The following is a 16,799-nucleotide window of genomic DNA, read 5'->3' on the forward strand; positions in this document are numbered from 1 at the left end:
TCAAATAATTCTCACAATGGCACATTGGTAATAGTCAGTGACAATATCAAAGCTAAACAGTGCTGGGTTTAGTTAAATCCCTGGATAGGAGACCGAAGGGATAGCTGTAGATATCAACTCTCCAGTAGGAGGTGCTGCCCACCCTATAGTTTTTTTCTTAAAGTGGATATTACGTTGAAGGTCTGACGTTGTTTCAAAAGGTGCAAATTCAACATAGAGAAACCTTGTAAAAAAATAAGTAGAAAATTGGTTACCATGACAATCACGTGGTTGAAATTCTTACCCTCAAAACATTTTACGTTGATCCAATGTATTTTCCATATAGCTTCTACGTCACAATACGTTGACACGACGTTGATTTAACCAGTTTGTGCCCAGTGGGATGTGACATTTCTCTGCGGTCTTTACGAACTAGGTTTCAGTTTGTCATAAAACCTAAATATCCATGTGGAATTCACCCAACTATTTAGCTCTTAATCTTGGAAACCCAGAACTAAAATCTCACGTAATTGCCTCAGATGCTTGATTCGGTTCTGGCGGGAGATGTATGAGAAGAGATACTAACGAGACTAGCGAAGTCTCCAACCCTCTAAACAGAAACGGTCAGCAAACGCCCCTCTTCCAAAAACTTTCTGCTTGAAATCCCTTCCCCCACTTTCAGCACTACCTTTACCCAATCCTTATATGTCCAAATAACCAGTGACGGAAAACCAAAGCACCGGAACTACAGTTGCTCATTAGTTGTCATATCCCAATCTTTTGACAGACTTTACAATACCTTTTATGTCATCTGTCCATGAGAGATTATTGAGCTCTTGGCTAAACTAAAAAGGACATGCATTCATCCATGGGTTGGTCATGTGGTTAAAGCTTTGAGTTTTCTCATCTGTAATATTTTACACACCTTGTGTGTGTTTGTAGTTTAGAGGTCTAAAAATGTTTTGAGGTATAATATGCTCATATAAAACCAGGGCATCGGGAACGTGTGCAGGTGCCCTTCACTCCAAAGAAGCTAGTGTTGAAATTAGACTGGCCAATTCAGGGATATTAAGGCAAGCTGCAATGTGGACGTCAAACCCTTTACCGGTGTCTACAGGCAGAGATCGTAAAGCCCTCGTGAAGAATAACGACCACTTCTGAAGAAGAAATGTAATCCTGCTCATGTTTGAGTGCAAGGCGAGTTACTTTTATTTTGTATTTACATAGTGCCGGTCATTGAGATTTAATAAAAAAATCAAATTTTATAGCATGGTCTTCATTACTGTTGATAGTCAAATTGTTGAACAATATTCTGCAAAAATTCAAATGATTAAAAAGTGGGCAGCAGAAGTAAACAGAAATCGCTTTCCCTCAATGTATAATACTATAGTTTGACAGTGTAGAAATGCTATGAAAACAGAGGTATATTCAAACGGCATCTTCTTGTTATTGTTCTTTGTAAATTCAAGCCTGTTGATTAGAGAAAGCTTTCCAAACAGGCTTATGCCTCTGCAAAGCGTCTGGCTTTATGAGTCGTAAAGCCAAAATCCATCTATAAATATTTATACACTCATGAAGCAAGATTTTTATGTTTTGCAAATGTTTGGCTTGCAGTAAAGTTGGTAATATGTCTGCTGTCTAAATGATGTATAGAGAGTGTGTACACAAGGGGGGAGTACACACACTTCTGTAACATTCAACAAAGTCCCAGTCCATTGAGCTCAGGCCCCCAGTCCTCTTCACACATGCGCACACCTTTCCTTTCTCCATAAACACGCACACCCTTGTCTCCATTCGCCTCACGCACACCCTCCCCTCATCGTCTAGCTGGAGCCTTGAATCAGAGCTTTGATCTTCTGTAGGTTGTGATCCAGGGCCCCGTCCAGAAACTGCACCCAGTTCAGGTCTGCTTCTAAACACACGTGACTCGCCCTGAGGAGGAAGGAGGACGAGAGCGAGTGAGAGGGCTGTGTCACAGTACAGTACACTAAAAAGCTATCCTTTTCTTTATTCCCTCATTCATCCACCTATCAAATCCTCTCAGACTGGTCCCCTTGAAGAAAAACAAAAAGGAGGAAACTAATAATATTGAGACACGGAAAGAGTTTAAGTGAGCGGTGATGTAAGGAGCAACTTAAGTCATTATTTCTCTCATGAAGGTGTAATGGCTGGCTTCCTTCCTACAACCATGACGCAACAGAAACTAGCGGCTCTCGGTAGACTGTTGCTCCTCCGTTGCCACTGTACTGTCTGACAGAAGCCAGTTCTGCCAAGTGGATGATTCAGTAGCCAACAGGTGAAAGAAAACCTAACAGGTTGGTAAACCAGCCCTTCTGTACACACCTGATGATATCCAACACTTTCTTTAGCACCAAGGTCAGTTTACATGCCTGGAATGAAGACAGAGAGAGGGTGTGTCATTCCTAAGTGACTAGTAAGGCATGTCATAGAAATGTCATCTACATTCTATTTCTATGGGGCATGTACCAAAGGAAGCACGCCCAGTAGGAAGAAACATCATAAAAGTAAAATGTTGCTTTAACAATACAAGCCATCCCAAACATACTTCAGCAGCATGCAGTATGTATCCAACATACCAAGCTGTCTGTCTCCTCTCCTATTGTGGTTCAACTACTTCAACAAAGCCTTTCAATAAGGAACACCTAATAGCAGTAACAAAGGACACATTTAAATATTGTCATTAATTTGGAGCCCCCACGTCCAATTAAACAGCACGCCTTTCGTCATGAGTGACATACAATCACTTAATTATACACACTGTCTATGACACAAATGATCCAAGCGCCTTACGTTTTGATCCACTCCTGAGTAATCCATGGGTGGGTAGAGACTGAGCGCCAGGTCATCAACACTGGAAGCACACAGAGAGAGTCAGTCAGAGGTCAACCCTATAAACAAGTGTTGGTTCCTGATTTAAGTGTATTGCAAAGATTACTAGATCTATCATATACTGTGACCTCGTCCCCAAGGTAAGGGTCTGGTGTGGACACTATATACTTTGGCTACTGAAGCACATGCATGAGAACAAACTATTCTCCTCGGTCATTACATGAGTGGAGCTGGCATTCAGTGTAGTTGTATCATTCTGTTTACTAATTGGTTTACTAAATCCCAACCGGGATTTCTGGAAAACCATGGAATTTTGGGAAAGTTACCGCCGCCCCACCCCTGCACAATATATCCTGCCTGCATAAGTGTGTGTGTGTCACGGTTTTAATAAGGTTAAGAGCAGGCGACATACAAACATAACTCTTTGTGGTGAGAGTAATTCAACCATTCTCTAATGGATGATTCATATGATAAGGGTGAATCAAATAGGCTAGGGGGAGAGTGCCCATGAAACGTTTTCATATTATCATCTACGGAACTTCTGAGTAGTGCATTAGACTAGAATTGTTGTCAAAGTGAAATATTCTATAAAGTATTTTTCAGTGAGTGCTTTTATGGCGTGTCAATGTATACTAGGTGTGAAGTTACAAGCTAGAAATTGCACTGTACACTATTTTGTCCTGTCACACCAATGGAATAGCTTTTACTAGCTGAGAGAAACACCCTTAGTAACACACCAAAGGATCAAAGGGCTGTTTTGATGACACCTTCAATGTCCTCTGCCCAAGACCAAATCAACCCCCTAGCCTAGCCCCTACACCCTAATAAGCACTTGTGTATGCTTAACTGCCTTAACTTATCCATCCCTTTAAATGCATAGGCGAGGAAAGAGCTAGGAGTGGATTTGGAATCAACCATCCTCTTTTACCTGGGGCTGACCTCCTTGGCGATGTCGGCCAGGTCGTCCAGCTGCGCCACACACTCCGGCATGCTTACGTTGCCATTGGCCTTGACGGCGGACAACAGCTTCCTCAGGCAGGCGGCGGATGCTTTCATCAGGCCCTGGCAGGGCGCAATGAGCTGGCGGTCCTCCTCGGACCAGTACGTGTCCTGGTTGCCCCGCGCGTCCAGGTCCTCGTCATCCAGCACGTCACTGAATGGGTCCTGGCTCTCAGCCTGCGCCTAGGGGGGGAGAGAGGGGATTTGAGGATACAAACTAGTGCTACGTCCCAATTATTGTTCCTTCCTCCCAAAGTGTACACTTGTTCACTTCCTTTCACTGATTTAAAAGGAAATGACTGGTATAAGACATATATGGTGGAAACTCCCTCCTGCGTCCACAAATCCAATGCGGTGTAGTGAACGAGTGTACACTTCAGGGGGGGAAAAATGCGATATTATTGGGACACAGCCAAGCGAACATGAGAGGACAAGTGTAGGATACAAAAAGGACACACGGAGACATTCGAGACGACATGGCAACGTAAGGTGACATTACATTTTCAGCTCAGTGAAAATGCTAATGTATTCATGGAAAACGTGTACAGCCATTTCTATCAAGTTAGCTACAACAACTTGAAAAAGGATTATTTTCCTGAAGAAAATGTGGTGAGAAGTGAAATGATGCAATCGTCGGTGAAAGAGTAAAAGGGCACCTGTTCCATCTCCTCTATGGCATCCTTTACCACCCCGATATAGGACTCCAAGACCCCCAGCACTGCTGCCCGGTTATCTGCATGGACAAACACGACAGGCACAGACATGCTCTTATGGCCATATGTTCCGAAAACCAATCAATCAATCAGATTGATTTATACAGCCCTTTCTACATCAGCAGTTGCATGCCTAACCATGTATATTTATGGCTCTGGGCCAGACATGATATACTATAGATGGTTTTTACACCAAAATACTGTACTAACATGGGAATGTACACAGTTGGTGATGATTGCTTTGGCATAGTTTTTCTTGTACATAAAACACTTGATTACTTGGGTGCCAATCAAAATGTATCATCCTTTTCTTACACAGCTTATCTTTTGGTCAGAAACATATGTTCTAGACTAGTATTATGAAGTGTTTGGTTTTCGCCAGACATAATAGGACCCATCTCGCCCAAAAAGTGGACTCAAGTTTGACAAAAAGCACCTGGATGATCATCAAGACTCTTGGAAGAATGGACAGATGAGTCAAAAGTATAACTTTTTGGACGACATGGGTCCCATTATGCCTTCCTAATACCAAACACTGCATTCCACAGTAAGAACCTTATACCAAAGGTCAAGCATGGTGGTGGTGGTGTGATGGTTTGGGGATGCTTTGCTGCCTCAGGACCTGGACGACTTGCGTTAATAGAAGGAACCATGAATTCTGCTCTGTATCAGAGAATTCTACAGGAGAATGTCAGACCATCCGTCTGTGAGCTGAAGCTGAAGCGCAGCTGGATCATGCAGCAAGACAATGATCCAAAACACACAATCAAGTCTACATGAAAATGGCTAAAAAGCAACACATTTGAAGTTTTGGAATGGCCTAGTCAAAATCCAGACCTAATCCCAATTGAGATGTTGTGCAGGACTTGAAACGAGAAGCTTGAAAACCCACAAATGTCACAGAGTTAAAGCAGTTCTGCATGGAAGAGTGGGCCAAAATTCCTCCACAGCGACGTGAGTGACTGATCAACAACTACAGGAAGCATTCGGTTGGAGTCATTGCAGCTAAAGGTGGCACAACCAGTTAGAGTGTAAGGGGGCAATTACTTTTTCACACAGGGGCATTGGGTGTTACATAACTTTGTTTATGAAATAAATGAAATAAGTACAGTGGGGGAATAAAAGTATTTAGTCAGCCACCAATTGTGCAAGTTCTCCCACTTAAAAAGATGAGAGAGGCCTGTAATTTTCATCATAGGTACACGTCAACTATGACAGACAAAATGAGATTTTTTTTCTCTCCAGAAAATCACATTGTAGGATTTTTAATGAATTTATTTGCAAATTATGGTGGAAAATAAGTATTTGGTCAATAACAAAAGTTTCTCAATACTTTGTTATATACCCTTTGTTGGCAATGACACAGGTCAAACGTTTTCTGTAAGTCTTCACAAGGTTTTCACACACTGTTGCTGGTATTTTGGCCCATTCCTCCATGCAGATCTCCTCTAGAGCAGTGATGTTTTGGGGCTGTCGCTGGGCAACACGGACTTTCAACTCCCTCCAAAGATTTTCTATGGGGTTGAGATCTGGAGACTGGCTAGGCCACTCCAGGACCTTAATGCTTCTTACGAAGCCACTCCTTCGTTGCCCGGGCGGTGTGTTTGGGATCATTGTCATGCTGAAAGACCCAGCCACGTTTCATCTTCAATGCCCTTGCTGATGGAAGGAGGTTTTCCTACAGACAATTTGTCTGTCATAGTTGACGTGTACCTATGATGAAAATTACAGGCCTCTCTCATCTTTTTAAGTGGGAGAACTTGCACAATTGGTGGCTGACTAAATACTTTTTTTCCCCACTGTATGTAATTGTTGTGTTATTTGTTCCCTTAATCTAATATTAGGTTTTGGTTGAAGATCTGATAACATTCAGTATCAAAAACATGCAAAAGTAGAGAAAATTTGAAAGGGGGCAAATACTTTTTCACAGCAACGAATACTTATAAATGCCTCATGAGCTTTGATCAACTGTCGTACCCAATCAGAACCCAAAATATAAGCTTGTTTGACTCCAATGTTTGTAAACAACGTAAATGTAAACAAACACTGTATAGCCTCAAAACATGGTTACAACTATAATTTTGATATCACGGATGGTCAGTCCTTCCTTCCATAGCTCTGTCTATGGAGAGGTGTTCAATTTCTCCACGCCCATCCCTCAGCTTTTTATTAAAACAGAAGCAAGGTGGCCGCTTTGTTATTCTTACAATTAAGGATTTAACAGAGCCCTATACTACGAATGTAAGTTGAGGAGTTAGCGAGGTACCTTTAGTCAACTCTGAGTTCAACTTGGGATAACCGGTACCACGAAAAAGGCTCACCTTTTATCCAGGTACATTTCTATGGTAACGAATCCTTCAGATCTAACCTACTCCGGGGCAGGCTAACTCAGGGCTAACTACATTTATCCTGAATGAAGTGTCTGAGGCGCAAGATGAGGACCAATGAAATCAGATTCCCTCCCTCTCGCAAAGATTGCGTCATCATCCACTTGATTTGAGGAAGACTGATTAAATATGTATTAATCAAATGTGTTTTTGTGTGTTAAAAAATAGTAATGTTAAAATACCTACCACATTACACATTTAGTAATGACAAACGCATTGGAAACTTCACACACAGTAAAACATTTGTATGATTTAATAAAATTATTAAGTGGAGAAGAAAGCTGCTCGTGCATTGATAACCACACCAAAGTAATAAAATAAAGACGGCACTTCTAAAAGTAAATTTCACACGATAGCCTGCTGAATTTGCAAGACTTTGTGATTGATGTTTCAGCATCGTCTTACTGAAGAGTTTGGCGTTTGACTAGCCAGGTGTGACATGCACACGCAGTTACAAGCCTGCTAGAGTTAGCAGCAGGCAGACGAGCAATATCCACTGTCATAGTACGTATGAAGCCTGAGCTGGAATGGAAGCTAACTGAAGCTGGCTAGCTTTAAAAACCATGAGTAGATCTAGCTTGCTTCGTAGTATACCTTTCTGGACATGGAGGCTCAGGGCTGCGTTCAGCAGGGCAAACCGTTGTGGAACGTTCAGATAGAAATATGTTGTGTGAAGTCGTGTCTATCTGACATGTACAGTAAGCAATCATGCCAGCTCTATTCATGGCGTTTCTATCTGCAACGTTCAGTATGTTACACCATGCTGAACTAGATGGATTCTGTAAAGTTTACTCACCTCTTGGTAAGTGTGCAAACTGGTCACACGCTGACCATACCCCACCCGTAGATTGGAGCTGTTCCTGTGATAAACTAAATAATAAAAAAGCTTTAGTAAGTATTGTAGGTCCTTCATTAAAACGGTATAATTCTACTATGTCCAACAGACACTAGCTAGGTTTCCATCCAATTGGCGACAGATTTTCATGCGAAAATTCTAGTATATGCATTAAAACAATACGCACATTTTCCCACCAGAGATGTTTCCATGAAATTGACTTGTGCGGATTAAAGGCTGTGCGTGATGACGTAGTGCACATACAAATAACTTTACGGTTAAATTCCCATGTACCGAATAAAAAAATACAAGTTAAGATGGGTTTCAATCGCATTTTCAACTCTACCGATGGTTTTGTCACATAAACTGTTGCGTTATATAGCAAATGTGCCCACTCGAGTCTTTGCACGTGCGCTCTAGCCAACAGATACAGTGCAGGTAGGCTAGCATACATGATGATGCTATTAAGAGCGAGATTTCTATTTGTCAAATGGCAGCCAAGCATCGATGATCATGTCACCAGAACAGGACCCTTGATATGTATTGGAAAGGAGCATCAAGCTCGTCGCTGTGCACTTTCACCACCCTGTGAAGTTCATAACTTATTTAATCTGTTGCCTAATAAACCACATGCTTTCCCGAGTCGTAGTGGGAGGACCACACAACATATCATCGCGTGACTCCAAGTTTACTTCGATATGATCAGTATTTGCACATAAATGGTGTTTCCACCACCATTTCTCACATAATTAATTTTACTGACACAAAAAGATCCCACCATGTCGAACAAACAAATTGTCTTTCGGCATTTATGAAGTTGTACCGACATTTCCTTTTTCCATCAGCCCGGCCACATTAAATGTTTGGATGGAAACCTGGTTACTGGTATAGTTGACATGCTAAAGGCGAAGTTCACCCAAAAAACAAAATTGGCCACTTTTCCTAATGTTGTACTGTCTACATCAGTGGTCACCAACCGGTCAATCGTGATCGACTGGTCGATCTTCAAGGCATTCCTAGTCGATCACCAAACATTTATATAGAAAAGCCAATGATAAAGGCTTGCGCAAAATTTGTATTTTTGTGTTGTGTTGCACTGTTGGTGGTAGGCACACTTGATTCAGAAGCTCGAGGAATATTTCACTTTCTCTGGTCATAGGAACAACATGAATTTGTGCATGAGGCAGATGCAGAGCGACTCGAGTTTTGCCATCAGGTGGACGACTGTGTCCCCTCTCTCTGGTCAGTTTCACCGGAGGAAAGGAAGGAGAGAGCAGGGACTGTGAGCAGCAAACCCTCTGCTGCTCTATCCCTCCCTCCACGGATACTAATGCCTTGTTCAAAACAAATGGGAACTCAGAAATATCTGACTTCCGACTTCAGTGCATTCAACACAACTGGGAACTCTGAAAAAAACTAGATCCGACTGGGAAAAATCTTTTGAACGGTCATCCAACTCGGAATTCCAAGTCGGAAACTCTGGGATCTTTCTAGAGCTCCGACTTTCCGACCTGAAGATCATGGACGTCATGATTTGACGTCGTTCCCCCCCTAAATGACTCTGTTCAATTCCAAACTCCTGCATTCCAAATGTAGGCAATAACAAATCCTGCACAGTAAATAGCTATGTGAAGACGTTTTAGTTGGAATTCTAACTAATAACTAGCCTTAACATTGTAATGCATATCAAAGTGGCCTGTTTCAAAGCTGTGGGCAGTGCTACCTCTGTAGTGGGGAACTGAGGATGACGTCCACCAGTTGCACAATGCCATCTAGCACCTCAGCTGTGGCATCTCTCACCAGTCTCCTCAATGTGATACCTACACAAGGAGTAGGAGAGAAGTGAAAGACAACTATCTTCCGTAGAGTTATTCATGGGTAGCAACAACAACAAAACCTGACTGAAAGTTAAGTCGATCTCAGATCTAAAATAGAACTTGCAACTCCAGAAATGAGCCCAATTACATATTGGTAAACATTATGTTAACATTTTAACATATTGGACCACGTCTATATTATCAGATGTGTCACTAGCAATAAGCACTATCAGCTACACAACATCCTGATTATTATTATTCACTAAGATTTTTTTTTTTTATATATATACAGTGGGGAGAACAAGTATTTGATAACCTGCAAAATCTGCAGTGTTTCCTACTTACAAAGCATGTAGAGGTCTGTAATTTTTATCATAGGTACACTTCAACTGTGAGAGACGGAATCTAAAACAAAAATCTAGAAAATCACATTGTATGATTTTTAAGTAATTAATTTGCATTTTATTGCATGACATAAGTATTTGATCACCTACCAACCAGTAAGAATTCCGGCTCTCACAGACCTGTTAGTTTTTCTTTAAGAAGCCCTCCTGTTCTCCACTCATTACCTGTATTAACTGCACCTGTTTGAACTCGTTACCTGTATAAAAGACACCTGTCCACACACTCAATCAAACAGACTCCAACCTCTCCACAATGGCCAAGACCAGAGAGCTGTGTAAGGACATCAGGGATAAAATTGTAGACCTGCACAAGGCTGGGATGGGCTACAGGACAATAGGCAAGCAGCTTGGTGAGAAGGCAACAACTGTTGGCGCAATTATTAGAAAATGGAAGAAGTTCAAGATGACGGTCAATCACCCTCGGTCTGGGGCTCCATGCAAAATCTCACCTTGTGGGGCATCAATGATCATGAGGAAGGTGAGGGATCAGCCCAGAACTACACGGCAGGACCTGGTCAATGACCTGAAGAGAGCTGGGACCACAGTCTCAAAGAAAACCATTAGTAACACACTACGCCGTCATGGATTAAAATCCTGCAGCGCACGCAAGGTCCCCCTGCTCAAGCCAGAGCATTTCCAGGCACGTCTGAAGTTTGCCAATGACCATCTGGATGATCCAGAGGAGGAATGGGAGAAGGTCATGTGGTCTGATGAGACAAAAATAGAGCTTTTTGGTCTAAACTCCACTCACCGTGTTTGGAGGAAGAAGAAGGATGAGTACAACCCCAAGAACACCATCCCAACCTTGAAGCATAGAGGTGGAAACATCATTCTTTGGGGATGCTTTTCTGCAAAGGGGACAGGACAACTGCACCGTATTGAGGGGAGGATGGATGGGGCCATGTATCGCGAGATCTTGGCCAACAACCTCCTTCCCTCAGTAAGAGCATTGAAGATGGGTCGTGGCTGGGTCTTCCAGCATGACAACGACCCGAAACACTCAGCCAGGGCAACTAAGGAGTGGCTCCGTAAGAAGCATCTCAAGGTCCTGGAGTGGCCTAGCCAGTCTCCAGACCTGAACCCAATAGAAAATCTTTGGAGGGAGCTGAAAGTCCGTATTGCCCAGCGACAGCCCCGAAACCTGAAGGATCTGGAGAAGGTCTGTATGGAGGAGTGGGCCAAAATCCCTGCTGCAGTGTGTGCAAACCTGGTCAAGACCTACAGGAAACGTATGATCTCTGTAATTGCAAACAAAGGTTTCTGTACCAAATATTAAGTACTGCTTTTCTGATGTATCAAATACTTATGTCATGCAATAAAATGCAAATGAATTACTTAAAAATCATACAATGTGATTTTCTGGATTTTTGTTTTAGATTCCGTCTCTCACAGTTGAAGTGTACCTATGATACAAATTACAGACCTCTACATGCTTTGTAAGTAGGAAAATCTGCAAAATCGGCAGTGTATCAAATACTTGTTCTCCCCACTGTATATATAAATCATTTCATTGCCCTTGTAAGATGCCACTGCCCCTTTATTAAGAGCTCTGTTGCGCAGCTGTGCCCAATCCATGCTTGTAACATCGTTTTTTTTTTGATGCCACACGCAATTGTAGGAGTAGGGGAAAAAAACGTGGTAGCAATGGAATGCTTGGATCCCTCTTTTTTAACAAAGGCAAAAGCTGCTTTCAAAACCCTGTTTCCTGCGATTGCATTACGAATTGTTGTGCATTGACTGCTTGTCAGAATACATGTTTCCCTCCCTATGGCTCTCGCAACTTGAATGCGCCTCAAACTGAATATTTATCTTGCATAGAACACACAAGCCGACTAGGTAAAAAGGTAAACTATTCTATTATGGGGTTGGCTGTTTTTGTTTTAATACATTACAAAAATAGTACCACTGGAAAGTTCCATCCTGAGTGATAAAGTATAGGGTTTGAATTACTTTGCCAGCAGCTACAGTAGGCTACACAACACTGTTTGAGTTGAGGGCCGCGGTGGTGTGCGTTATAGACTATTTAATTCCCTTCATCTGAACATCAGAGTGTCAGCAACAATCATGCATGTCAGTTCAGTGCACACAGCGTAATAGAGAAAATAAAATATTGGAGAATACATTTGGGAATTTATTTCGTAGAACAGACATGATTCTGTCATCTTCAGCCACCACACTGCATATTATGTTGACTTCAAGCAATCTGAGTATTTCCTTATTGATCAGGGTAATAATTCCAACAACTAGGCCTATATAGCCCTCCAATATCTATATATCCCTCCAATATCAGTCCTACATGCAGACACTTTCTGCATTTACTGTAGCTTACCATGGCTTTTGGGCAACCAGTAATAGACAGTGGATAGTGCCAATACGCTCTTCTGGATGGATTCAGCAAGCTTCTCACCATCCTGATGAGGCGGAAGAAGTGTAAACATTTACTAATGACAAAATGTTTACTAGCATTATGGTTATAACTCAATTAAAGTTGAACTTCAATCCCATGTTTTAGAGATGATGGGGAATACAGCAGCAAAGTGTAAGAAGGGTTGAGGGGGATTGGTTAATGTTGCAGACTTTCAGCTTTGGGATTTGTTTGACGTGTTTTAATCTACAGTTTGAGGCATGGACCACCACGATTGGGAGACTGCCTGTCGTGGTCTTCCATGCCTGACTGCAGTGCCTGACTGCAGTGTCTGTCTGCAGTGTCTGTCTGCATTCCCCCCATCGCTGGTGGCAGCTTCCCAGTAGTTTGAGTCAATATTTTGGCCCAATAATTATGGATGAGCCTAATTCTACCAAGCATATGGATTTATATCATCTACCACACAGTGTCTATGAGGGATGATGACAATTGTTGTACCCTTGAGTAACAGTCACTGAGGTGAACCATATTTTCTAGCTAAACATTTGTAAACTCAGTTTTACCTCTTGTGTTGGCAGGGGAGGCTTAGAGAAGGCAAGGCTGAGTTTAGTGGCTTCCTGTGAGGCTGCTTTCACTGCTTGAGCTGGGGATTGGAGGGTTAGCGTTATTCACTGCTTTTTTTATTTATCACTGAAGCCTTAGAAAGAAGACCAAAGGAAATACTTAAGGAAATGTCAGCGCAATGGAGTCACACATCCTGCTGTGTGTTAAATATGTGTTAAAGAAAGCAAAACTCAACTCAGCGTATCCCAAAAGTTTGACAGGTTGAACATCCCACTGGACTCGTTGGACTCCCCATCTGAAGACAAATATAAACAAATAACGTTACAACAATTTCTGAATATGCTAATTAGCTATCTACATAGATAATTAATTGTAGCTTTAGCTATCATGAGCTAGCTAGGAAGACTTGAGATGCTAAAACACAACACCCTACACTTATTAAGCTCCCTCAGAAGGCACGCCATGTCAACTATCTGCATCAAAACAATGTTGCTGACCGCTAACGTTAGCTAGCTAGGCTCCTAGCTACCACCATATTGCTAGCTAACAACAGCTATTACATGGCTCTGGATTGAAGCAAGCTATCTAAATGGTAAACGTATCAATACAAAAAGCTGGTAACAACATTCACATAGTTACCTTTTACTCGGTCTCGAACACACTGGACCGAGTTCAGGACATTTCGTAAAGGGACTGATACGTCCGCACAAGAATTATCAGCACTCATGGCACCATGTACACACGCGCGGAACGCACAACTTCATGCTATTGTGGAACAATTATTAGTTGGACCATTTTTGTCATGGCAGTCGGAAGAAAATAAGTGCACACCATCATAGCTCGGTTTCTGACGCCACCTTGGGGCAGTCTCATGTTACTGCAATCAGATTAGTTTATTTCACTAACAGTAGGCCTACAAATTAATTCAGATTTGCCTAATTTCTCTGAAGTTCTGTCAATTCAAAAACACATGGTGGTGCTCCAATAAACATTCTGATGAACCAGATAACAAAACGTCATTCAAATTAACAGTTGTGTCAAAGATGTTTATAACTAACCCAAGAGAGACCATGGCCTTCTCGTTTCCAATTGGAGCAAATTAATCATGGTGGGCAGAACAAGCAAGGAGGCACTTGCTAGCGAGATCCTATTGGCGGGTTCTAGCATGTATTTTGATCTTTCGTTTGGACAACGCCTACTCTCTGAAGCGGGTCTGTGCAATAACTAAATTCGCCCTTGCACTCCTTCCAGTGGTGGAAAAAAGTACCCAATTGTCATTCTTGAGTAAAAGTAAAAGATACCTTAATAGAAAATGACTCAAGTAAAAGTGAAAGTCACCCAGTAAAAGTCTAAAAGTATTTGGTGTTAAATATACTTAAGTATTTTTTACTCAATTTTTTTTACTTAACACTTAATTTTCTTAAAACTGCATTGCTGGTTGAGGGCTTGTAAGAAGCATTTCACTGTAAGGTCTACACCTGTTGTATTCGCCGCATGTGGCAAATATATTTTGATTTGATTTGAACATGTGCAAATCGTTGTGGAGATCTGTTGCAGCTCAAATCGACTACAAAATCCACAATGCAATGCTCTCTCTATGGTCTGGCTTGCTAGCTAGCTAGCAAACGTAGCTATACACAATAATACCAAAGTCAATAACAGCATGTGAAGTAGCTAGTTAGCTGTAAAATCGCCTAAACAAACGGCACTATCAATTTAGGAGTCTACAATATCACCATGTTCAACCTGCAGTGCTGATCGATGTGCCTCATAGAGTGGAGTCTGGCATTAGTAACGGCACCATGCAATGCACTCTGGACTGAAGAGGCAGACAAATAGGAGTCGTATTCCTATTAACGTCCAGTGTAATGCTACGTCATACCGGCCGAATTTCTGCCTGCTTGAACATCAATATCTCAGATGCACATGAAAACATGAATTGACCAGTGGCGACCCGTCATTCATGGCAGGTTTTGAGCCCCACATTTTTGGCAAAAATGTTATTTTGGCATTAATACGTGTCACATATCAGTTTGCAAACAATGTAAAAAATATATTTATAATTGAGTAAATAAAGCTGCATACAAACATGGTCTCTTTTTTGTTTTCTTGAGTAAGGCAGCTACAAAATGCAGGTGTTTAAGTCTCCCGAGTGGCGCAGTGGTCTAAGGCACTGCATCGCAGTGCTAGCTGTGCCACTAGAGATCCTGGCGACCGGGAGACCCATGGGGCGGCGCGCACAATTCGTCCAGGGTAGGGGAGGGATTTGGCCGGCAGGGGATGTAGCTCAGTTGGTAGAGCATGGCGTTTGCAACGCCAGGGTTGTGGGTTCGATAAAATAATGTATGCACTAACTGTAAGTCGCTCTGGATAAGAGTGTCTGCTAAATGACTAAAATGTAATGTAAATGTGTTTCAGCCTAGCTCAGTGCTTTCTGTGGTGGTGGGGCAAGCTAGCAGAAAATAGGAGCATTGGCTCAGTGTTCTGTTACTCATTGGGACACTACTTCACCACCAAGTCTATGTCCTTAGTAAGGGTAGACATAAACAATTCTAGCCCTTTGGGTCCTGCCATAGAGTTACATTAGAAGTGCCCTTCCAAGAAGTCTCAAGGTCATTGGCCACAGATAAAATGACGTCAAATCATGTTATATGTACAGTAGCTTTGATTGGACTGATCATGTCAACATCTTACTTTCAAAATCTTAGCTAGCAGTCATCATCATGAATCAAGTCGACAATCTACTGGCAAATCCTGTTTAATCCTTGTCATATGAAGAGAAATAATGAAGAGAAATTATAGATAAAACATATCGGTGCTCATCGGCCATTGTACATAAACAAGTTGGAAATCGCAAATTCAACAATGAGTGGTTTAGAAGGAATCGGTGACAGTGGCTAACTGCAAGCATTGCAAAGCAATCACTAGCCTGCTATTCAGTGGAGTGTCTGTGTCCCAAATCTGGGATTAAAAGGGCTCTTTTCCAAGTTTAAAATGATAAACATTCAACATTGGCCATGCTGTCAATGAAGCATGATATGTGCCGCGCTCAAAACAACTGTTAACTCGGAACTGCGAAAACTTGACTTCCAGTGAGTTCAAGACAACTGTCATCAACTCGGAATTGTAAATCCAGCCTCTTTCTTTGATGACAACATTTGCCCACGAAGGACCGCCGCGTCACCTTCCTGTTCAAGTGAGCACAGCACAACAACGTGAGTCCAAAAATGTCTTGTATGCTGCTGCATAAATAATGTAATATGCCAGGGAGATATGTATACTGTAGCTAAGAAAGTAATACTAAGTGTATGTTGTGTAGTAAGCTGTTAGTAGCCCATGTGCCTCACCCTAATTTGGTCTATTTTCACCTACTGTTTTGACTTGGTGGTGCACATGTAGCCTATAGCCTGTTTTAGAGAAATGTAATCATTGAATATTGTAAGAGCTTTCATTGTCTGCTTATATGCCCCCTTTATTTATCATATGGTTCTGACTTGCTGTACAGGGAGAACACTGTAAGAATGGCCAATGTTCTGAATTCTGTCACTGTACATTTCAAAAGTGCTGAACAAATAGTTATATTGACTACGTCCGTCGTAGCTCGCTCATTGTCTTAATCAAAATTACGGATTGCCTCTTATCCACTTGTCGTCCCCTTATGCCATAGTTTGTACATCTCAATTGTCAGTAGAAACCACATTTGTTTAAGCAAGTCAGCCATATCAGCTATGTTTTTTTTTAAAGGCAGTAAATGAGGCTTAATGAACTGTTTCGCTGCCAGACCAGGCTCCGCTGATAGCCAGGTGTAGCGGTGGTAAGGTGTTGGGACTCTGCTGTTGGGACAGCTTTATGTAGGCCCTAACAGTTTGTGGGCACCGTTTGTCAC

The 16,799-nt window shown here is 42.0% G+C and overlaps 1 protein-coding gene across 1 annotated transcript; it reads right to left on the reverse strand.

Annotated features, from left to right (window-relative positions):
* Window positions 1-1,159: 1,159 nt before the first annotated feature.
* Window positions 1,160-14,731, reverse strand: ccndbp1 (cyclin D-type binding-protein 1). Its single transcript, XM_041888792.2, has 12 exons — window positions 14,660-14,731; window positions 13,553-13,678; window positions 13,149-13,208; window positions 12,913-12,992; window positions 12,314-12,395; window positions 9,487-9,583; window positions 7,725-7,798; window positions 4,485-4,561; window positions 3,758-4,011; window positions 2,791-2,851; window positions 2,323-2,369; window positions 1,160-1,911 (listed from the first exon to the last, which is right to left on the reverse strand). Exons 2-12 carry the CDS (start codon window positions 13,638-13,640, stop codon window positions 1,803-1,805), a joined length of 1,029 nt encoding a protein of 342 aa, XP_041744726.2. The 5' UTR covers window positions 13,641-13,678; window positions 14,660-14,731; the 3' UTR covers window positions 1,160-1,802.
* Between the last annotated feature and the right edge of the window lie 2,068 nt (window positions 14,732-16,799).

This window comes from Coregonus clupeaformis, chromosome 10 (genome assembly GCF_020615455.1).
Source record: "Coregonus clupeaformis isolate EN_2021a chromosome 10, ASM2061545v1, whole genome shotgun sequence".
Classification (NCBI taxonomy): Eukaryota; Metazoa; Chordata; class Actinopteri; order Salmoniformes; family Salmonidae; genus Coregonus; species Coregonus clupeaformis.

Excerpts from the sequence above, each read along its gene's own strand:
- ccndbp1 (XM_041888792.2), bottom strand. The coding sequence starts at position 13,640 with ATGAGTGCTGATAATTCTTGTGCGGACGTATCAGTCCCTTTACGAAAT. Across the intron at positions 2,852-3,757 it reads GCCAAGGAGGTCAGCCCCAG|TGTTGATGACCTGGCGCTCA; the intron begins GTAAAAGAGGAT and ends GTGTGCTTCCAG. Across the intron at positions 2,370-2,790 it reads ACTCAGGAGTGGATCAAAAC|GCATGTAAACTGACCTTGGT; the intron begins GTAAGGCGCTTG and ends TCTTCATTCCAG.